This window comes from Mya arenaria, chromosome 9 (assembly GCF_026914265.1).
Source record: "Mya arenaria isolate MELC-2E11 chromosome 9, ASM2691426v1".
Taxonomy (NCBI): Eukaryota; Metazoa; Mollusca; class Bivalvia; order Myida; family Myidae; genus Mya; species Mya arenaria.
This window is the reverse complement of record NC_069130.1, coordinates 66,610,068-66,635,621: the sequence shown is the minus strand read 5'-3', so window position 1 is coordinate 66,635,621 and position 25,554 is coordinate 66,610,068. Positions and strand designations below refer to the sequence as shown.

The 25,554-nt window shown below is 32.7% G+C and overlaps 1 protein-coding gene across 1 annotated transcript; it reads left to right on the top strand.

Moving 5' to 3' along the window:
* Window positions 1-14,172: 14,172 nt before the first annotated feature.
* On the top strand, window positions 14,173-14,868 carry LOC128246294 (myb-like protein D). Its single transcript, XM_052964487.1, has one exon. It carries the CDS (start codon window positions 14,173-14,175, stop codon window positions 14,866-14,868), a length of 696 nt encoding a protein of 231 aa, XP_052820447.1.
* Window positions 14,869-25,554: the final 10,686 nt, after the last annotated feature.

The following is a 25,554-nucleotide window of genomic DNA, read 5'->3' as shown; positions in this document are numbered from 1 at the left end:
TGCATCTATGATAACAATAAATATTTGACATGGAAAGCCAAAATATTGAAAGCAATTCAATGGTATAGTTTCAAAACTATTTTATCCCATCAAGCCTTAAGTGAAAATGAATGGACACTGCAATTTTGTGAAGAATATGAGTTTCAAAATGACTTTCAAAATACAAACAATTTCTCTATGGTCATATAAATATTATTTATTTTCTCTTAATTGTGCTGAAATTGGCCCGTTTCAAGCCATGTTTCATGAAGTTAGTGATAACAATGATTAATAGACATGTATCATTCCTGTATACAGTGCATCAGAAGGGACAGTACACACCATCTTTCATTCCCACCATTCTTTGTGAAGAGGAATCCAAATGTTCTTTGGCCTGAGTTCTTATGGGTAAGTTAAAGTAAACCAATTTATCTCACTGATTTCTGAGGTGTATTTTTTATGCCCCCGAGAGTGAAAAAAATTAAAATCGCACTGTCCTTACCTGTGTCTAGCTCAACTTCTCGTTTACAGTTATGTTCAAAGCTATCTGAAAGTGAGATTTCTATATTTGATTTGACAAAATCAAAGATGGTTGCTAACTTTATTGAATCACTCCTATGCATTTATATTCCTTGATGAGCATTGTCTCTTGTGAGGATAGTAACTGGCTTACTGCTATCCTAAGAATGCTTATCATTTATGTAAAGTACTTGTATGTTTTTCTCTTAAGTTTGCTTGTAAACTTTGGGAAAAAAATCTGCATGATAAACTAGGCACACTCTTTCTCCCAAATAAGATTTATCACAATTAATACAATTGTTTTTATATACCAAATGTATGAAAAAATGTTTAAATCTATGGTTTTCATGTATAAAGTACCAAGTTTAATTAACAGAAAGGTGCAGAAATCACAGTATTTCAATGAGACCATAGTAGATCACAGTTAATCTTTAGCACTCACCATAAATGTATTATTTAGGAAGAAGATAAAGTTTTATCACTTAGAATTTATTTTTGTTTATACATGCGTTTGTATTGATTTTGAATAACAGTGTTACTTTAAACATTAAAATATATAGTAGTAACAGAATTAATCTCCATAGAATTTGAACTTAAATGGCTTGCATTAATTCAATCTTTCTTTTTTCATTTTTTGATGAATTGATCACATTGTTGGATCAAAGAAGACAAAAATAAAAACCTAAAATTCTGATACAAACAATAATTGCACTCAGATGTAGTGCAAATCAACTTTTATTGACTGACCAACATATTTGCAAAATAGTACTGGTATATTGCCCTCAGTATACGATCAATGTATACAAGAGGATGTTTTCCGATGGGATTTAGATGCATTTGTAAAAACGTGGGAAATACAGGGGATTATGAATGAGATTCATACCACACAAAATTGAAAATGGTTTTACAGTAGGTGAAAATTATAACCTGTCAAAGCTGATAATATATTTGATTATTACTGGTAGCAAAAATGTTACAAGTAAACCACATGTATCTATTTAACAGCTAGAGTAGATGTGTCAAGCTAATTCAAATATTTTGTAATGATGTGTAATGTCCACTTAATTTTATTTTAAACTACTGATACCAACTTTGTTGCATAAAGAAGAAAAGGAAAAAAAAGTTAATGACTGTTCTCAGCTTAAAGTCAAGAAGAGGTACTAGTATATAACTCTGGCTGATCTTTAGGGGATGGGGTATAACTGGAGTTGCTTGAAATATAGCATATATTTCATCATTCTCGTACACTAGTGATAATGCAATGTTTAACCTTGTCTTAGATTTATAATTATCAATCCTCTGATGAAAAAGAAGGTATTTCATTAAACAACAGATTAAGTACTTTGTATTTTTTCACACGCAACAAGAAAAATCCCACCTGTTGTCTGATTGACAGAGTATTTTTATTCCATACATTTGTTTATTTCAGTAATTGACAATGAGACTCAAACCAATGTGTCGAAATATTGCCAAATTAACTTTGTCTGCTTACAAACTTGAGGATTTCTTATCAAATCCTTAAGTTTCAGGTTGCCTTGTTTATGTGCTTTATATGGATAAATATATATGTTGGAAGAACTTTAAAGATAAACCTAATGTTTATCATAAAACTATGGTATTATATTTGTTCCAAATAGTGAGATAAAACAAGAGTGTATAAACCAATGTTTTATCTTTGAATGCATATTCTATCTGACAAGTATTGTTTCTCTGCAGGTGCCTTGAGCCATCCTAGGAGGCATCCCAAGTAACAACATTAAGAACGTATAAATGTTTGAACTGTGCAGACTTCTTGTTGTGAGAATAAAAGGTACACATACATGTAATGACTTGCAAATATTTTTCAATTAGAATTGTGATTATCATTTTTGTCCTTTGAAGAGAACCTTTCATCAAAAGTAATAGAAGAACATTGGATAGTTTACTGTCATAACTGCATATAATAATAACTGAAGTTAATATTAATTCATTCCACCTTCTGCCAAGCGGCTATGATGTGCTAAGCAGACTAAAAAAATTCAGCCTGCAGGCAATGAGATAGAAATGGAGAGAAGGGCATAGCAGCTTGCACATGTCAAGGATCTGAAGCGCATGAAACCCCTTAAACTGAAGATGATGGTGGGTCCCTGATGCAATGTAAATTATATGGAATGTTTTGTATATAACCAGTTATTCAATCATCATCAGTGCTGTACACAGAGTATTAAGTATATAACATTTCGATTTCTGTATCTTTCTTCTTCTGATTTATATGAACCCGAGCCGATTTCATTGAAGTAGAAGTTACTTATAATTGCAACCTCCTTAAATGTATCGTATATTAGTTTAAAAACAAAAGTTCAGGTCACAGCCTTTTCCCACATGCCTGAAAAATGTGTTGTTTACCATTGCGTGATTCTGGGCCTTGCAAAAGAATTACCGGTACTATAAATGAAATAATCATGTTTTTTCTATGTATATAAATTTCTTCCAAACGTCTTTCTTTTAAAGGATTGTCATAGGCACACAATTTTTTGAATGATTTATGTCCCATTAGTTTTCTCATGTTTTCAATGCAACTACATGCTTCAACACTACATAATTTGACTACATTCATTGTAAGAAAGAACACTGGATTAAAAATTCAAAATGTATGAACACTACTTTCTTAATTTATTTTTCATAAAGAACATGAAGAATCTGTGGTAGGAAAACAAGTAGTATTATAAACTTGTTGTAATGTTGATATGATAATTCTGTATGTCATTTCATTCATGTATTCAATCATTTACTTACAAAAGGAATTTTTTTTTATTCAAAATGCCTTATACATGGCGCCGCTTGTAAACATGTATCTTGAACAAAAATGTGCGATGCAGCTTTTGCATTGATATTGGGTGTGCTCCAAACAAGAACTGAAACAGGAATGTAGGGCATAGTTTTATTTTATTACATGGCATATGTGTTCAGTACATAATCTAGTCAAAATCTGATTACAATTTTTGTAATACAGTTAACTCCACACATAATAACTTCAGAAAGAACAAATATTATGTGCCCAGTTTTCATGATGAATTCTACAAATGTGCAGATTAATGAAATTTGGACAGTCTCTCATATATATGCTTATTTATAGTATTTGTTTTTGCTGTCATGCTTATACTTTAAAAGCAATGACATTATGGTTTTTTTTTAAATCATTAATGGGAAAAAACATAAATATACAAGAATAATTAATTTCAATTAATTTTCTGAATCAGTTCCTGAAGCCTAGAGATGTCAGCACTCGCAGTCAGCCGCTTTATCATCCATTGCTCCATTAACCACATCCACCTGGTCAACACAATTCAAACATACCAGGTAATGGTAAATTTAGAAATGGGCTGAATTGACCATTTAAACATGTTGCGTCATTTAATTTGAATAACAAACGTTACAGCAATTAAACCCAAAGAATAATATGTTTATTAACTGGATATTTAATTCCTAACAAGTTTAACATGTTAAACAACCATGAGCTTGTGCAAACATTAAATGTTGACTGAACATTACAAATCATAAACTTTAATTATTCAACTAATGGACTGGTATATTGTTTAGTCATTTAGTCTTATGCGATGGTAGTGTGTACGTAGTATGTGCCTCCGTGCATCTGTAAACAATTCCTCGTTAACAGGATGCAGCCTTCAGTTTTGATTGTATCTTGATGAAACTTGTACAGTATCTACATATCCATAAGAGCTCGGTTCCTTTTGAAAACCAGCCAGATCCGCCCATGCATGCCTAGATTATGGGCCTTGATAGTATAAAAAATCAGTGTGTCAGTAAGCAGTTGCTCGTTAACATGATACAGCCTTCAGCTTTGATTGTATCTCGATGAAACTTGAACAGTATCTACATATCCATAAGAGCTTGGTTCCTTTTGAAAACCAGCCAGATCCGCCCATGCATGCCTAGATTATGGGCCTTGATAGTATAAAAATCAGTGTGTCAGTAAACAATTGCTGGTTAACAAGGTACAGTCTTCAGTTTTGATTGTATCTTGATGAAACTTGTACAGTATTTGGATATCCATTAGAGCTTGGTTCCTTTCGAAAAACCTTGAAATGATAAGATTATGGGCCTTGATAGTATGAAAAAAATGAGTATTCAGAATCCATAAGGAGTTGGTTCTTTTCGAAAACAGTGATGTTGACCACACAAACCCAGCCAGTAGAACATAGGCCTCTAGTTTATTATAAGTGCATGTTTGTCTTCATAGCATCATTATATATTTCTTTATTACATGAAGCTAATTTGTATGTGAAGCTTTGATTTTATGCACTCTTTTCAGATACAGACTCAGTTAAAACAGATATGGGTGCAAGTCATGACACTTTTACAGGTAATGTTTATTAAACATTCAGTATTTATATATATATATATATATATATATATATATATATATATATATATATATATATATATATATATATATATATATATACTGAATGTATATATATATGTATATATATATATATATATATATAAATACTGAATGTCTAATAAACATTACCTGTAAAAGTGTCATGACTTGCACCCATATCTGTTTTAACTGAGTCTGTATCTGAAAAGAGTGCATAAAATATATATATATATATATATATATATATATATATATATATATAGCTAGGTATAAGCTTTGCCTATATATGTTAAGTTATTCAATTTGTTTATATACTATACTCTAGGTAAGGAAGACACCCGCTCAAGCATGTCGAGAGAGTGTCGCTTGCGCAGTTTTGCATAACATTGCCATGTTGTTTGGTGAACCTGATGTTGATGACGGCGATGTGGATGAACTTCCACTTATAGCCTATGTTGGTGGTGAAAATGGATTTGCCATCCGTGACCATATTGCGCATATTGCCTACTTTGGATAGGAACATTTCCTATTGGAAGGAAGCATGCAGCTGATGCTATGTTGTTGTTTTGATGTAACAAGTTTATGTTACGTGTTCTATGCATTTCTGTTAACTGATCCACTTACCCTATTTGTCACAAACTAATGGAATTATGTCCATGTCATCCTTCCCCTTAAACTCTGTCTGCAAAGCTTTAAACAGCTTCCTTTTCTTCCTAGACGTTGCGATCTCTTCCATCAAAAGCTCCATCTCCAGTTCAACATTTTTGTTTTGTCCTTCGAACCATTCCAGTTGAGCTGTCTGCACCTTTTCCTGGAGAGATATTCTGCAAGGATACCATGTTAATTGAAAAAAAAACATTAATTAAAATTTAACATTATTGTATCTAATAACTAAATAAAACAACATTAGCAGTGTTACCCATCTATTGCTTATTCAGCTTGTATTTGAAACCCAGGTTATTGAAGGTAGCATCATCTTCATATCTAGACGAAAACATTCAATGCGATAAATACAATGTTTTTATTCTATTCACGTCTTGTTGCATAAATATACAGCTACATATTTCATTCCAGAGTTCAAATAAGTTAGTTTTCCATTTTAAAGTTAACAATTTGAGGATTGCATTCTATTTGGGAATTCCTTGCCGGTGGACTGGCTTCCTTTGTCTAATTCTATCGTCTGATATGAGAAAACAAATTAAGATATAGAATTAATACACATAGCATATAATTTCTTACGTCCAAATCGAACAGTGCACGTCTCTCTGCTTCTGACTGTAAATATACAAGGCATACGTTGAAGTGTACTATTTAAGAATAGGGTGTGATTACATGTTCACTCTTTAATGATCAATTATTGATATATAATTCAATTTTAATTGCTAAAAATTAAGGTATTTAATTCATAAATGTATACATTATATCAACATGATAATTTACCATTGAATAAAATAAACATACATCTGATTCTGGTATGACTTGAATAACCACATCACCATTTGGCAGCTCATCGACCTTTAATTCTGAAAATATATGTTATGTTTATTTTTTAAAGTTACATCGATGATAGATGAAATAAAGTTGAATTGAAAGGATAAAATAAAACCTATTGCATTTAATGTGCTGTATCGAAGCAGTTCAATACTAATAACCGTCTCAAAATTTGGATTTTATTTAAACAATGGGTTATGGTGACCTCAAATATCAAGGGAAGGCACTATCATGAAATATAGAAATGCTTGATTAGCATTTTAAATGAATAAATTAATAGATCTAAACAAAATGATATAAATGCTTGCAAAAGATATTCTTAACATGTATCACATTTATTTGTTTACAACTGTTTGTGATTTAATAATTATTTTATCGTATTAAAAGTTTGTGACATTCGAATTTTAATAACATAAACCGGTTAAACCATTCTACAATCAAGTGGCACATGAATCATGACAGAAGTTTGCAAGCGCTGGAAGAAAAAAATCGCTTTACTGGATAATATTTGAAGCTGCGACACGTAGCATGTATTTGCAAAGGTCTGAACTTATGTCATGGACAATTGACTATGGTAAATTATCATGACATCTTTTCATTATTCAAGGATTTGTCATATTCACACTCCACATGGAAACAAAATAGAGGTAGGAATTCCATTTTCTATTTTTAGAACATGTCGAGTTCATTTGTGAATCTTTTTAGCAGGCGAAAATATTTTCTAAGCATTTGATAGTGTAGAAATTTATCTGTAAATAGACATGATACTTAATGAATTAAGTAGTACTTGATGAATAAATCTATAAATAAACAATGAATTAAAAAGTCTTGTACCCTTCTCTGCTGCAATGGTGGTTTCTAGCCCACAAGAAATCCCACTGAACCCTGGGTCTGCCTTATTGATGTTAATAAGGCGGAACACCTCCTCGGGCGGTTTTTCCGATGGTGGTCCACCCCCTGTTCCCTTCAAATGCTTTCTTTGTTGCATTTCTGTTGATTTGCAACCCGGTTCAAGTTGTGAAATTTGTTTCTCACATTTTTTCCTGTTCTTATCCCAACTCCAGCAAGTGAAATAGCATTACCAATACAGTCCCACATCTTTTGTTTCGCATCTTGTGATACCTTTGCGTTATTTAATTTGTCCTTACTTTTTCATATTCAGTTATGAGAATTTCCCTCTCATATGCAGTAAAGTTGCAACCTCTTTTCTTATTTTTTTTCTGACAATGACAAAGTGTTGTCTGCTTGGGCAGCCATTATGTGTTTTTTTCAATGCATTGTGGGTAATACTTTATGCATTTAAATGCATTGTGGGAAAAAGCAAATGCATTATGGGTCAACCCCATTATACATTTGTCGCTTAAAATTTAGCGATATCTCTAAATTTCCTAGCGATATCGTTAAATAGTTTAACGATTATTAGTTAGCGATAGCGATAACAATAGTCTGAACAATCGGAATTTTAACAATTTGTTAGCAAGCGATAAATAAGAAATGTAGCGATTGTTAGTTTGACGAATCGCTAATTTCTAGCGACTTTCTGAACAATCGGGCCATTTTCTCTCTTTCTTCTAAAATTTACATTTTATCTAAAATATGCACATATTAACATTTCACTTAGCAAGAAACAAAGACTCAACCGCATATTATTAGGGTTACATACTACTGATTGGTTGATGATAAAACTTATCACTAACGAGAGGGTCACAATTGACTTTAAATTTTCAGCAGTATAGAGTCGAAATTTCAAAATACAATAACTCGCTACAAATATTCATCAAAGTCATCCATATGCGTTAATTTTCTACACAATATTTTAGAACTTTACATCATAAACACTGAATTATCCATTATCTCCATTTCCACAACACACATTTACCTTAAAACATCATAAATGATGATTTTCTCTAACCACTAAAAATAATACGTCCGTCATCGCCGATACGCTTGAACACTATTCACGTTATTTATGGTAAAGCCTTGTTTTCGCAACAAAAGCAAACCTTAATAACGATGCATGGTAAAAAGTAATAATGCAACTTTTTGTATTCCTCAAAAGGCAACAAATCATTCACTTTTTGTGCAAATCCTAGTTAAGAGTAGAGCTTGTAAGGTTTCATGTGCTGGTTTGCTATATATACCAGTTCTTGGTCACATAAATTACATATTTGCCGTATCTATGGAAAAACAAACATTTAAACTCTTTAAATTAGTTAATTGTGCAATCAGAGTTAAACTCTACAAAACGTTAGGTCAGTAAGAAATTTTAACATGTTTAGAATAATCATTCGAATATAATCGTTTGCAAAGGAAAAAAAATCAACGAATTTTGGAAAACATGACATGTTTTGTTTCCAATTCAAAGACATAAGTCACCGATGTTTTGTAAGTTAAATTGGCATGCATTATGTTTAAAACCACAAGCTAAAATAACAAGGCTTTACGATTTCCTGTCCAAGCGTGTATTTTAAGTTAACAACTTTTTATGGGTTAAATTTAGGGGTAAGGGTAACCCTTGCAACCCAAAAAGTGTGGCAATTATAAAAAATATTACGAAGCCAGATTTGATTATGTATCGAGGTCAAGACGAACATTTCATACATTTGCAGTAAATAAATTGATCAATCAATGTGTAAACTCTAAAGATTCGATGATAAAACATCAAAGATGTTTGTTGTAGAATGACAACTCAGACAAAATAAAAAAGGTACAACATATTAACAACTAAAATATTTAGTCAAGAACAAATTAAAAACGTGTGCGGTTAGATTTTAAGGGAAATTTATATTTCGAGACAAACGAGTGATTAAAAAACTATATGACGTGTATCGCAAACATTGTGAAGAAAGCTGTATAGCTCGAAAATTGTAGAGCCAATATCAAATTTGACCCAAAACACTGTCCCAAGCATTTTTTCAGGAAATACAAATGCATATACGAAATTCCTTTTTTTATAATGTATATGGGATTTTGTTTTAATAGCATATTGTTTATCATCAGCATATATTGTTTGTAAGTATTCTTTTTAACTGGTGATGTACACCAATTCGGTGTGTTTTTACATGTCCCAAAATTGAAAAGTTACTTCCAATCTTTATATTAAAGAGTTGACATCATATATGGTTTAAAATGTTCTATATTTTGATAAATTTAATATATTATGGTAAGTTTAACCAACAGTTTTCATTGCGTGTACCACATTTAATTGACTAAAATAATGTTGAAAGTATGTCCATCAATCCAACATTTATTTTGTCTTTTAAATAATGAACTTGTGCGTAGAACATTTTCTTTAGGTTGAATACCCTTAAATTGTTCTTCAAATGAAGGTAAACTTATCCAACTAAGGCCGCCAGAGTGTCACATGCAGAACAGAATTGTAAGCAGGAAAGATTTGGTAAGTTATTAGCTAGTGGAGTGTCTTTGAATACTGTCTTTTTAGGTAACACATTATTTCATAATAATTTTTATTTGAATTATTATTTGGAGTTTGTTACGGTATGAGCTATTGCATCATACTTATTCCATGTGTTTAAAGTTGTATACCCTTTGCTATTTATAGAATTTTGGCATGATAACCCCCCAGTGTGTCCTTGCAGTAACAGTCCTTACAATATATATATATAGCTTTATTTCCCCCATTTTTTGGAGATGTACATGGTATATGGTAATACATACATAAGCATGAATATTTACAAACACAATACAAATTTGATAGTACATAGTAATGAAAGAAAGGCACAGTAACATAAATTGCGACACGTTTGTTTTATACGCATTTAGTTGGTCTCGTTTATAATTTAGCCGCTGCATACAAGTCTGATCTTACAAACGATTAAGAACAATGATAATGCATCGGCTAAAATCAATAGACTGTTTCCTATTAATTTAAGCAATATTTCTTCGAAAGCGAAATAGAAGGCTGTTTTAGGATTAGCTCATTTTGTCGAGTGGCATTGTCATTGGTGAAGTGCACGCATCTAAATGCGTCTTAATTTAGCACAGTTGATAAGGAAGTCCGGGTATAATTGTACATCGAGTACCTTTATCAAATGTTCGTCGATTTTGCCAAGTGTGTATATAATGAAGGACTGTCTCGATATCGTACTAAATAAGTCATACATCGGTCCACTCAATTTTTTAATCGCCTCCAGGAATAAAAGTCGCGAATAGCTATTGTTATTTGAGCAACACTCGAACATCAAGTGCTCGAGCTCATGGCTGCATTGTCGATGGCATAAACGGAAATCAATCGGCTGGTCTGGGGGACGCTGGGAACAAAGACATGCTAGCAGCTTCATGAGGGAGAGGCTGTCGGGACGAGCTCTCGCGACGGATCACACTCTTGATAGGCACAGACGCGGATGGATCTGTTTAAACAGATCAAAGTCAGAGCTTGTGTCCATTCTCGCTTTCCATGCATTCACTTCGTTGTTGTAGACAGCTATTTTGCAGACACGTTTCCAGATGTACTTGTTTGAGAATGACGCTTTGACTAGGTTCAATATATAAGGTGAAAGTCCATATAATTTATTTATATCAATTGTTGCTACTAAAATGCATTTAAAGATATGATAGTGTTTAATCTACTTTCTGATCGTAAATTGAAGTGCACATTTTTAACACTTCGTTACTTAATGGACAATTTAATTATTGCAAGGACAAATTGTTAGACTTGCAAATAACAAGTTATCATATTTTCCAGACAATGGCGTTGTCAAATTCTGAACGACAGCGACCTTTTCGGGCTCAGCGAAATGTTGATCCCGATAAAAGAAAGAAGTACCTACAGAAAGGCCAAGATAGATACCAAAGGGATTGCAACAGTGAAAAGATAAAGCCTATTAAGGAACTATCAGAAAGAGAAAAGCGGACTATTAGAAAGAAATGGAAATCTCAGAAGAGAACAGACAGATCAAGAGAAAAAGAGGTCAAGGATATACTAAACAGCATCCATATCCCCCATCCTCACCGGAACATGAATCTGCTGAAATACACATAAGTAGTAGACAAAAAGAACAGCAAAGGAAGAAACAACGACGAGAGGAATCAAAATCATACAGACAAAGGCAAAAGATGCAACTCGAAATAAGTACCACCTGAAAACTGAAACGTATAAATCAATTGGATATCACTGCCTCAAGAAGAATAAAGTCAAACAACAAAAACTCACTTAAAGAATAAGTGGCAAAGTGCATGCCTTCTACATCAGAAATGACAACTCGCGCTTGAAAGATAAGACAAAAACACTAAAAACGATAAGGAAACAAAAAATAGTTTTGCTATTTGATATTAAAACATTACATAAGAATTTTTCGTCCGAAGCAAAGACAAAAATTAGTTAAAGTGTATTCTGTAGACTCAGACCTTTCTTTGTTGTTTTTCCTCGACATAGTGATCGAAACACATGTATGTGTAGGGTGTAACACTACTAAGCTAATGGCAGTGCCATTAAAGAGAGTAAGTTCTATTAAAAGTGCTGATCTTAATACATGCCTTGGTAAAATAATATGCAGTACGAATGAAAAGGATTGTATGTACGGGGAATGTAAAGCTTGCAAAGAAAGATCAATGGATGTAAACAAAGATGTTTTAGGTGATGATGTCCAATGGTTTGAGTGGAATACTAAACGGGAAGTGAGAACAATAAAGAAGGGTAAAGATGGTACCGAAAAGGCCATACACATAACTGAGAAAGAAATGAAAAATGGAAACGTCAATGAATCGGTCGAAGTTTGTGGATCAGTTAAAAAGATGCTCAAAACATATCTTTTGAACTTACAATCAATATCAGTATTTTGCCGAAAAGAAGAATGAAATAGTGGAAGATGAATGCTTATTACATGTAGACTTTTCGGAGAATTATGTGTGTGGATATACTGCAGATGTCCAAAGTATTCATTTCGGAGCTTCAAAAAGGCAAATTAATTTCCATACAGGTGTAGCTATTGTGAAAGATCAACCACAATATACGTTTTGTACAGTGATTTACTAGTGCATGGGCGTGAAGCTGTATGGGCATATTTAAAACACATTCTTACAGAGATAAAAACGAAATTTCCTAAAATAGTAAAACTTGAAATTTTAAGTGATGGACCTGTCACTCAATAAAGACAAAAGGGGAATTTCTTTCTCGCTTCAGTCAAAGGAAAAGAATTTGGCTTTGATGACATAAAGTGGTCCTTCTTTGAAGCAGGCCATGGCAAGGGCGTTCCTGATGCAATAGGTGGAGCTGTCAAAAGGCGGGCGGACAATGTCCTCAAATATGGAGGCGACATAATCTCTGCAGCAATTGTTTTTACTACACTTTCAGAGGATTTTAATGTCAAAATGTATCTAGTGAAAGAAGAATGGATCGAAGAAAAAAGGACTCTGCTGATCAATATTGTTTTGAAACCGGTATCGGGCACCTTAAATTTCCATCAAGTCATTTGTGACTTCAAGGAAGGTCAAATAACCTACAAACACCTAAGTTGCCTTTGTAAAATTGACAGTGAGCATATAGGTCATGAATATGTAAAAGCCATTATTATAGATGATGCATGTAAAAAGAAATGTGCTTAATCAAACACTGCAATTGCAAAAGATGGATAAAAGGCAAATATTGACAAAAGGTGTAAGATATATACAAACACTAAGAATTCAAACAGTGAAAGCTCACACAAGAGCAGGAGAAAGCAGAAGAACAGTACAGAAAACAATTCAAAAGTGAAAAATCTGAATATGCACAATACAGCAGATAAAAGTGCAGGTCAACATTAAAACACAAACAACAATGAATAATAAGTCAACAACCAGAACTTTCTTCTACTCAAAGATAAAGAAAACTGTGCAACACTGAAAAAGTACGACCAAAGTAAAGAGGACAAGATGTCATTAATTATAAAAATGTCCTGCAAAATTTAAACCTGTGTCAAACATTTGACGAAATAAAACACCATCTGCAAACTATTCCAGAAATAGAAGTATCAGTTAAAGCTGATGAAATTAATGTGTACCAAACCAAACTTGAAGTTGACATTGAATCTGTCGTGGATATTCCAGATGACTTGAAAATGCCAGATTATGTTGAAGACTTATACGCTGTAGAAGTAAACACAAACGGGAACTGTTTGCCCTCATGCGGAAGTGTTTATGCCTTTGGAAATCCAGACAGGCCAGAAGAAATTAGGACCAGAATCATCAAGGAGTTGTTGGAAAAAGAGAGCTACTACTTAAACAATGAAAATCTTGTAAAGGTGTCTGAAAATAATGAGTAATAAGTACAAAGAATTCGTCATTCCAATATGCGTAATACTCTGATTACTGTTTTCCTGAAATGCATCTGACTCAAACTCTTGTACGTGACATTTTTCAAAAGGAATTCATGTCATTGACAGAAAATAAATCTTCCATGGGCATTTGGCAAGTGTTTGTGCTGTCCACCATTCTGAGATCACCTATACGTAGCATTTATCCGATGAAAGGAAATGAAAATATAAGAAATTATCTAATCAGACTGATAGGGCCAAGAATATAACCAAAGTCAAATCCCATTTATATTCTGTAGACAAATACGAGAGATGACATTACAACAGAGCACTGGCTTCCTAACCATTTTGTTCCCTTGCTGCCTTAATTACAAACATGGCATATCAAAACAAAATCAGGACATTCAAACCATTCAGGACCATGACCATAGAGAGGATTTTGATGGCAGTGTTCAGGATTCTTTGCCTGCCGATGAACAGAACTGAAAGATATCAGTAAAATTTGAAAAACAAGAAAGGTCAAAGGATGAGATAGACAAAGTAGGCAGTATGCATGATTATGAAAATGAGCAAAACAGTGGTGAAGGAAAAGAAACTGATGAAATTGATTCGTCTATGACTAATCATGGTATCAATAATAACACACTTGACAATGATTTAACCTACAGACAAGATAAGACAACTCAGGAAAATGAATGTGCAAATGAAAGTAGAGTCGACATTGAAACAAACATTGTACTACTAGCACATAAATCTAAGACTGAACATACAATTGAGCTTACTGGGGAAAAGGCGGGGAAAGAAAATTCAAAGGAAGATAATTCTATCAAAGTAGACACTAGAACTGAACACCACATGAACAATAACAGAAATGACAATAATCAAAACAATTACCATGTTGAAACAGCTGCGGACGTAATACAGGTGAACAATGACCAAGTCAATGAAAGAATCTCTGACAATGTAAGTTCAAATGTTGAACAGAATAATGCAAATGAATTACATGTCGATAACAATGTCTGTCAAATTGACAAAAATGAAGAAAGGTATTTTGTACCTCATATAAAGGAATGTCTTAACAGATATGTTATCGTTAATGTCCACAGCAAACCTTACTCAGGGCTTGTCCAGGAAGTTCATAATGAAGAAGTGGAAGTGCTATGCATGCATCAAGTTGAAAGAAAAAGGTCAACAATTTGTTTCTTCTGGCCAAAGAAAAGTGATCTGTCATGTCATGATAGATGATAAACTGTTTGACCATGCACTATGTGTTTGCAAATCAAGCATGTGCTCATGATACTTGGGTACTTGGGAGACACTATGGATTAACTGTTATAACATAGATGAGACACTGTTATGTTATTTTGGTATAACTGTTATAACTTAGATGAGACATTTTGGTTTAAATGTTTTAACTAAGAGAAGACACTTTGTTTATCTGTTATAACTTAGTGAAGAGACTTTGGTTTACCTGTTATAACTATGAGAAGAGACTTTGGTTAAACTGTTATAACTAAGAGGAGAAAATTTGGTGTAAAAGTTATAACATAAAAATAGAAACCATAATATTATGACATGTTGTGGATTAAATGTTGTCGTTCCATTACTTTTAGTTTGAAAAACTTTTAAAAACTTAATTAGTTCTTTCAATGTTATATATTGTTTTTAAAGGTTTTCATGACTTCATTCTAAAAGAGTATCTATGCATAAGCAAGCATACAAAAATGACTTACATGTAAATAATTATAGCATATTAGTCAAACTATAAAATAATTTGGATTTCAAAGCCTTTTGAGGATTTGTGAATATTTTAAGTTAAATGTTCTTATTCAACTACATTCTTATTTGTCATTTATTCTATAAAAAGGCACATTACTTGTTTGTTTTTTAATTAATCATTTACATTCTTATACCTAATAATATACAGGTATGTCACTGCAGTAACTATATGTTTTCTTAATAATCTTAAAAGAAATCAAATGATTTGAAATTTACCATTGACTTTATCACCTTTAAGTCGGGTATATTACTGATATCTGGGATGAAAAAATGTATTATTACAATCAGACTTGCAACAACATAGTTGTCTTTATTAATGTCACATACTTTACAGAATCTTTGTCTTTGCAATAACGAGCATGTAAGGTTGAATAAATTTCTCTCATTTTGATGTTTAGATTGTTTCTACTAAAAAGCGTCATCGCATAATTCTTACTTGTAACATTATTCAGAATCTAGTCAATTTCAGATACAGAGATACAGAGATAGTTTATTCACTATAAGCTTAAAGCCCATGAGTATTACATATTTCAAACGATAATATAGAGAATAAAACATTTCCGGTATGCACAATGATAATACTTTTCTTACAATTTTCATCAATTTCTATATCAGACACATATATATTTTCAAAACGATTAAAAATTGAATGTGAGATGATGCAATCCAATACAATTTTCAACTGAATATATATATTATTTTCAACAATAAATTTACAAGTGAAAATGTTAATTTGGTTGAATAATGATTTATAGAAGCATTGCCTTATTCGAGGATTTTTTAAGATATCCATATCATATCCGATATATCTTTACATGTTACTTTTGGAGAAAAGTGTTAATTATAGTATGTATTTTATCGTATTTTAAAACTATTAAATATATAGCACGATAATTTGCGTATAGTATTTATGTTATTCGTTGAAAGAAGTTCAGTGAATTTCATAATATTTGGGCGACGCCAGTAATATCGACGTATGTATGATTTCCGTAATTCATGATATAAAGGTCATTCTAAGAGAAAATGAAAATCGTCCTCCAGAGTGTTACAAAGTTGACATTTTCTTTCATTTCTTGGGGTTATGTGTGGTTTATGCCATCGTCCCATTTCTATTTCGAGTCTATGGGAAGATAACCTAAGCCTTGATAGGGCGTTCCTGTGATGTTTGTTCTGGATATTGTCTAGGTATAGCTGGAAGTTAAAGTTTGAGAATAATACATAGGAGGAAGCTATCGAAGAGTCTCTCAACTCTTCATTCCATTTTTGCATAAATATATCTCTCGCTCTTTGTTTGAAGATATATAAAAAGTAATTAATGTTTCCGACACCTTGATTTAGCCAAACGTCGTTAAACCCCATTGATTCTAACATAATTTTGACTTTATATGCCCAATTGAATTGACCGATATTGTCTTGTATATCTGATATCATTGAATTGTATAAAAGTTTTACGTATTTTCTGTCATTCGACATTGTCAATCAAACCAGTATCTGATGATAGACGTCATTCGATAAACATAGAGAGGGGTTCTTCCCAATTCTCCGTAAATAAAGTTGTTTTGTGTTGATAATTTTACTCCAAGTAAGTTTTAAAGAAATGAAGATGATTTTTTTCTAGTGAATCTGCTCTTAGGAATCCCCATACTTCTGACCCATAGTTGAGTATAGGTAATATAAGTTTGTCGAACAATGAAACGATGTGGCTTAATTTGATGTAAGTAAATTTAGATAAATATTTCTTTAATTTAAAAATAGCTTGAAGGGCTTGGCCTCCAAGTGCTTCAAATGTACCGCCGGTAGAGAATGTGATTCCTAAATACGTGAATTTGTTAACAATCTCAATTTCACAATCTCCGTAAAAGAATTTGATATTATTTCGTAATCTTCCGCCTTTTCGGAATACCATGACCTTAGTTTTATTGACATTTACAACCAGTTTCCAGATTTGACAGTAATTTCTGAGAATATTTAGTCCGTTTTGCAGTTCTACTTCTGAATTTGCAAATACCACTATATCGTCTGCGTAAAGCAGTAACAAGAGTTTTAATGTGTTTAAATTGATCCCCTGAAAACCTTTGAGTATAAATTCTTCCTTTAAATCATTAATGTACATGGAAAATATAAAAGGGGATAAACAGTCCCCTTGTCTTGTACCAAGTGAGGAGACAAATGCCTCACTTACTTCATTTTTTAACTTTATGCTTGATTTAACATTACTATAAAGCGAGTATATTTTTTCATCATATTTCCACGTATTCCGTATCTAATAAGTTTGTAGAAGATGTTACCTCTCACCAAAAGGTCAAAGGCCTTTGTAAGATCTACGTAGCAGACATACAGTTTCTTATTTTGGTTAAGAATATGTTCAATGACACCATTAAGGACATAGATATTGTCAACTGTTCCCATATTTTTCCTAAATCCTGCTTGCGCTTCAGTATAAATGGAAAAATTTTCGGCCCATGTATTAAAACGATTACTTATTATTCTTGTAAAAAGTTTCCCTAAAGTACTTAGTAAGGTAATTCCCCTGTAATTTTCTGGGAGGTTTTGGTCACCCTTCTTAAATAATGGTATAATATAGCCTTCCGTCCATTGACTAGGGAAGTAGCCTTGTTTCAATGTATTATTAAATAGAGCACTGAAATAATTCGATAAGTAGGAAAAACCATATTTAAGAAATTCATTTTGTATTGGGATATTTAAAACATATTGGGCCGTAATGAGATTAATTTTCTTTCCAATAACAAAGTGTGTCTTTACAATAACATAGGAAAAGTTTTTGGTGTATGTTTTTTAATGCATTAAATACAAAGTTAGCTTTGATGGATAAACCGTTTTATTGCTATGTATATTACATGTTTGTAATTACTTTGTAGTTGAACAGTTTCAAATAAAAAGAATAAAACACCATAAGCCCTAGAGTTTCCTTTCAGTAACACAATATAGTCCTTGCAAAAACAAATATGTCCTTGTTGTAACAGTCAAGTTACGTTGGATTTCTTTGTAGTCTACATAAAATACTGTAATTGATCATTTATGAAACAATTCAAGACACTAATATGTGATCAGTAAAAAAAGAATCATCTTTATATGTCAGAATTTTCAAAACCTAATGCCCTTTTCTGCATCCAAAACAAAACAATACAGATTAATGGATCAGTGGCCAATCATTTTCCGGACAACAAAGGTTCAGAAAGAAAATTTCTTGCAAACAGTGGATTCATTGCTATGTAAATGTATGAATAATCGCAGTATTTTAAAGGGTTGATTGAATTGAATTATATTGATTGCCACTTAAACACTTGTTACTGCAAGGACATGCATTGGGCATTGGTAACTTTCCATGAAACAGTTTTGATAAATATTGGTTGAATTAAGGGTGGCCTTGAATAAATGTGGCTTTCTTATATGTACAAAATACAGCTGAGATGAAAAATCAAAGAGAAATACAACTTTCAATTTTCAAGAAGTTCCTTTAGATTCATACCAAATTTGATACTGGCTCTGTAACAAACATGGATAATGTCCCAAAGGTTAACATCAATTTTTAATTTGGTGAAGACAATTTGATAATTCGATGAAGAGAACAAACAAAAAATGTATTGCAACAGTAAGGGTGGAAAAAACACAACATTCAAAACATACCTAAAAATGATATATTATTTTTTATAAGTCGACCAAATTGAACAAGTGTTTAATAAAATATTTGGCGCTCATCGTACAGTTCATGGCCAGCAATTAAAACCATCACCAAGGAAAATTCCATGAAAAGAACATTCAGATAATTGTTGCCAAACCCACCCTTAATTCAATATTCTCTTTTTCATAATTTCAAAATAATGATGTTTCAGCTAGGTTATCAAAAGAGCGTTTTTTTCATTGACACTTTTAAGCCATTTTTAAACACAAAGTGATGACTTTAAGTTCGGAAATATGTGTACACATGTGACGTTCCGTAGCAATTACACATTTAACATAAGCCCTGATGAGCTACAAGCGAAACCGGACGGCTTATTAAAGAAATAAAATACCCATGTGATGTTACTTTTATTATTATATAGATTCTTGATTAGAGTATTTTTAAAAATATGTCTTGAATTATCCCACGTCTTCTCGCAATCAATGTAGAATCTCGTCAATGCATGAACAAGGAATATATGAATCCAGTGCCAATTCGCTAATTACGAGCAATAAGTATACTATATGAAGTCCCTCTTTTACCTTACAACTATGTTGCCTACAAGTATCATTAGACTGATAATTTAAATGACACTTCTATCAGTGGATGTAAATTGTTATCGACTGTTGATTTGATCTTTTCTGACAGCATACAGTTGCTATATATTAGAATCATACCGACACTAAAAATGAGGTCAACAAGTTCTTGAATAGAAAAAGAGAGTAAAATCTGAATAAAATCCTGAAACTTGACATTTAGTTACGACGTCCCCTTATTTAAGTACGAGCAATACATAAAAAGTCGAAATGTTTATAGAAACTCAAAGTATATGCAACAAATGGTGAGGTACATCAATTGCAGCGCGAAATGACATGGCAAACGTCAGATAATTGGATCTATTTCGTTTCCCAAGTTCAGAAAACACTTACAGTCAAACCTGTATCACGTGGCCACCTTTGGGAAAAAGAAACAGTGGCTGCTTACTACAGGTTGCCACTCAGTCCAGGTTGGACTTTTCTGACACTTTGGCTTTGTTCAAACAGAGGTCGATTGTATATCTTAACCACCACCTTAACCCACAATCAGAATCGTCAGTACCATTAAAGAAGGTTGAATACAAATGTAGACAAATCATGCTTATTGCAAAATTACAAATAGAATGCAGTAGTTAAAAGCTAATACATAGCACAAACAAAAACACCGGAAATGATTCCACACAACTACATGTACATTTTTAATTTCAATTCTCAAAGTCATCAGCCATTTTCGTTTGTTTAACTTCTGCCTCTTATGTAAAGTGCATTTACATTGAGCAGACATTATCATGCCAAGCATGTCACTCTGTGAGTTAAAAAAAACATGAATACACAAGTTCATTGAATCCTCGTTTCCTGCAATTTTCTTCTGTCTTTTAGTGTTTGGATTTCAATTGTTAGCATAAGCAAGAAATTGATTTGAGACCGTTTACAGTTCTTCTTGCACTAAGGCCGTTTCCTTAATAATTTAATACACTCGACACGTTTTTTAGAGTCAAACACTTCTGATTTGCTTTATTGTCAGCCATAACCAAAATTAAAAGGAAATATCACGAACAATGCAATGTAAATATCCCGTTCGTAGAAGTATAAAGCCGTGCATACGGAATTAATACGGAAATGAATACACATCGTAACTCGTTTTACATCATCAAGTGACAGTGCAAACTGTAAATTCATAATTATTATAACCGGCTTTCTTTGTCGGTATTTGACAATAAACTTCGTAATTATTATAATATCTTCATTAAGTGTGCAATTGTGTATTCTCGCATGAAACATATATATCACTGTGTGGGAATGGACACCGGATATAGCTCAAAAAGTGAGAAGTAAACATACCAATATGCTGTTGTTATTCTAGACCAGAGGTAAGATCTTGCTGTGTTAACGATTATCTACCGTATCCACAAATGAAACAAGTGTTTGAACTAATAGCTGAATGCTAAATTTGGCCTATGATGTGCTTTATAAGGCTTAAAAATTAGCAGACCATGAAAAATGTTACTTTAAATCTGTGGTGATCACCTCAAAACTCACAGAATTTCGACAAGTATTGTAATCTTAGGAAATATATCGAATAAATAAAGAAATCTGAATCGAAGGATTTTACAAGCATAAGCTAAACTATGTTTATTGTAAAAACTGGCAATGCGACTTTTAATCTGTTAAAGATATGCCCTTACAAATGTCCATGATACTGTACCGGGGATAGCCTTTTGTGTACTGGGGATAGTTTCAAAGTTGAGCAATGTGTACTGGGAATAGCATGTAAAAATGGACCAAGATGATCGTAACACAATAACAGTATATATACAATACACATAATATTAAATGGCTTCGATATTTCATTCTTTAGATTTTGGAGTGCTGGTCCTTGATATGTCTCTTTGTACATTCATATGCCTTTTCAGGTTGCTTTTGTAGTCTGTTGAATAGGTACATATGCTGCACACAAACTTTTTTCCATTATCCTCAGTCACAGTTACCGTGACAAATCCATGGATGCATCCGTCAAATCCATTTTTCAAATTATCTGCAAAAGTGAGAGTACAATGTAATGACAAATTATTGAATTAACTTAAGTTATCAATGAGTTTGGTACATGTCCTCCTAAATGAAAGTATACATGTGTATGCATGCTGCTTATATTTCAAGGTTGGTCACAATACTTAGTTTCTCGGTGAAGTGAACGAGCTGAGACCATTTCCTGTTCTAAGTAATAGCAACATCGATCTAAGCTTTGAAACAGCTTCAAGTGAACAAAATTTGATCACAATATATTATTTATTATTGATGACTTAGTGTGCAAACACGTTGCAAAAATAGCCGGGACTTTGACGTTCGATCCAGCCAACCCCGGATAAAATCCCCGCCCTGCGTGAACAAACTGATGGTTAAACCCCGGCCAAATTCCCCCGCACCCCAGAGACTCTACATAATGCCCAATCTCCGCTAAATTTAGCGCTATGACAAAACCACCGCAGTCACCCGGCCCTGCGGGGGGCACATGGAAAGTAAAAACACGGCCCTTTTCCCCGGTTATCCCCGGTATACCCCAGGACCTGGGGGCCGTGGTTACAATTGACTGGTGCCCGATATAATAATAATAATAATAATAGTTTTTATAGTATACCGAACCTTTGATATTACCATTAAATAATTTTAAAGCGCTGTAGGTGTGTTTTATTAAACAAAGCTAATGAAGTTTTCTTGCGACTTTTCTACGTCGTTGTGAAAATAGCAAGCCGCACTTACTAGTTGTATGACGCCACCGGTCAATATTATATTTATGATATGGACAGCTGAGCTTGCATAGAGTTAAGAAGACGTAACCATCATCAAAGTCTCGTTAATATAAATACATCGCAACTATCCTCAGTACAGTTAATACCTATCCCCTGTGCAGTTATTTATTTGCTTTAGCTATCCCCGGTACATCTTCAGGTCATCAAAAAGGATGAATATCTCCATAACAACAAAACATATCGTATTGATATCATAAACAATATTAGATGGTGTAATTATAATAAAATCGCTCGATTCAGTTTTCGTTCTTATTTTCTATTTGTTGTTTTATGTTTGAAATCGTACTACATAACTGAACATTTGTGAGCGATCATGTACCATTCGGCGAGAATTTTGCTATTATACAAAAGAGGAGACACATTTCCATTATATATAGTCGTGTATTGCACAGGATTGATCTATTCGAAGCTCTTCGAATTTGATAAATATCACTATAAAATAAAATAATAATAACAAAAACTTACCATGTGTCAGAATCAAATGCTTATTGATTGATCATTTTTCGAGCTATATCCGGTGTCCATTCCCACACAGTGTATATCGTCTAATCGTCAATCATACGCATTTTTCTAATTCATGAGTAATTAAATTCCTACAGAGAAGAACTCTATAAGCTATGCTTTCGTACCAATCCATTTCAATATCAGAGACAACTTGTGTGCGTGTAGTTTGTTTGTATATGTTGAATAAAATATGTTTAAATCAAGTCTGTCAATTCTGATCGATACATTCGCCGATGTGTTATAAACATGATTTCTTGATAAGTAAACACGCATTGTAATCGTGTGATGTTATTGGCATTTTTATTGGGCGACGGAAATATCCGACGCTGTCGTTCTTTTTCGTCAATTTCAGTATCAAGTAAAGCTGTGTATTTGCAAAAAATACTTGCGGAAGTGTTAATGACAAGGGATAAGTGGCCGATAATTAGTATTTTTTATGGCTTCACGGGGACAAATATTAGTGACTGCGGCCGTGTTAGTCAGTTGGCCGCTTAATACAGGTACTTTATATAGTAACAACGTACGGGGGGATTCGGAGTGGCCCGATAAGGCATGTGGCCCTTTAAAGCAGGTGACCGTTCAACCAGGTGGCAATTTGAACGCTATTTATTTTACAAATAGTAACACATGTAATATGTACAGAAATGAACACAAAATTCGAAAAACAAAACAACAAAGGCCTTACTCCCGACCAATATAACATTGTAACAAACTTCCACTTGAAAACATCAACTTATAAAGTCAAACAATTATTGTTTGTTTATAATCAATTTCAAGTACTCAACGAAGAGTGTTATACATCTTTTAAATGAATGAATTGAGACCAAACAACTGTTCAACAAAATTTACAATGTTTTATCGTCAACCCTTCTGTTACGTGAAGATATATGATGATAGTAAAGAAAGTGAATCCGTTGCTTTACAAATATCAAAAATTCTCTTAAGAGTAAACCAAACTTCTACAAATAATCATGCTCTAACGTCACTTTTGACGTCGCATATGATCTCATTTTTAACAAATATTTTATGTTCCAAAAGTTCACATACACAGGCTAGAATCCGAACCTCAGTCACAAGTATACAATTCACGTTTTATTGACCGTTCGAAGGCGGTACCAAACAATCATTGATAAACACAGCTAGTATTTCTATACATTATGTATGCACTGATTTTTTTGTGGATTTTTGTGTTGTTTATTCATGTTTCTTGTTTGTGAGTTTTTTTTTCTTGTGGTCTATGTCTTTGGCGTTTAACGGAGTTTATGTTTAAACTTTTGGTTACTGAGCTTGTTTATGTTAATGAAATGTCTAGAATTTGAAGCTCAGTCATGTATGTATAATGTTTCATTATCATCATTGTCTTGACACCGGTTATTTAATATCTATATTTCTAAAAGACGAATTATTCGATATAAAATTTGATAAAGAAAATTGAAAATCTAAATAGAGAGTTTGAAGAGTTGAAGTATATGTATCATGTTTGATAAAAATATATATCACTATATGCATTGCCATGATGCGATAAAACATTCAATATATAAAAATATACTATTTGTAGTAACAAGTGAAACATTTTTTTTTCTTTTTCCTTTGTACAATATATGTTCTAGTACTACACTGCCCTCTTAAGATATTAAACTAGTAATTAAATACGTGTAATTCTCTCTATGTTTGTATGTATGCTGTTCATTGTAGTTTTTGCTATGAATACGTTAAGGCTTATAGCGTTTAGAAATAATACATGCATTAAATGTAAAACATTCATATATAAGATGTGCATATTCAAGAAGAATGATAATGGCAATTCATTTCACCACACTTCCTATCTACAAAAGTACATTTTCTGTGCTTTTTCTTTTGTTTTTCACTTAATATGATTTTTAGTCATCACAGTATTTTTGTAGTACTAAGTGGTTTTCATTTGTTTGCAAACTACGTAAAAGAGCGTGTTTGTACTTGACTTTCTATATAGGTAGCAATAATACTTTTTGGTCTTTACTTTTTAAATATTATAATCAGCACAGTTTATTTGGTATTGTTAAGTGGGTTTCATTCGTAAGCATACTTCGTATAAAAGAGCAAATTGTGAACATGAATACCAGTTATAACAACCATGCCTGTAGATGTATGTACTTCTAATGTTAATGGCATAGGTTCTCGATCTAAGCGCGAAGAAGTTCTAAGCTGGTTAAAAACAAATAACTTTTCAATATGCTTGCTACAAGAAATACACTTTTCACATACAGTAAATAATGTAAATGACTGGAAGAAACCTTGGGCAGGCCAGTGCTTTCTTAGTGGAGACAGTACAAATAGTAATGGCGTGGGAATTTTCCTAAATACAAACATCAATAACACAGTTGAAGAATATAAAGAAATAATACCAGGCCGATTACAGCTTCTAAATATCAAAATAAATGATATGAGTATAATAGTTACTAATGTTTATAGTCCGAATTCAGATGATTTAGAATTTATACAAACTTTAGAAGAACATATTGACCTCTACAAGGATAAAACTCTTTTAATAGGTGGTGATTTTAATACTGTTTTAGACCCTAAAGTAGATAAACTAAACTTAACGGTAACATAACAACGCATAGACATTGCAGGAGACAGCTTA

Bases quoted from the DNA above. Each gene is read 5' to 3' on its own strand.
- LOC128246294 (XM_052964487.1), top strand. From the start codon at position 14,173: ATGCATGATTATGAAAATGAGCAAAACAGTGGTGAAGGAAAAGAAACT.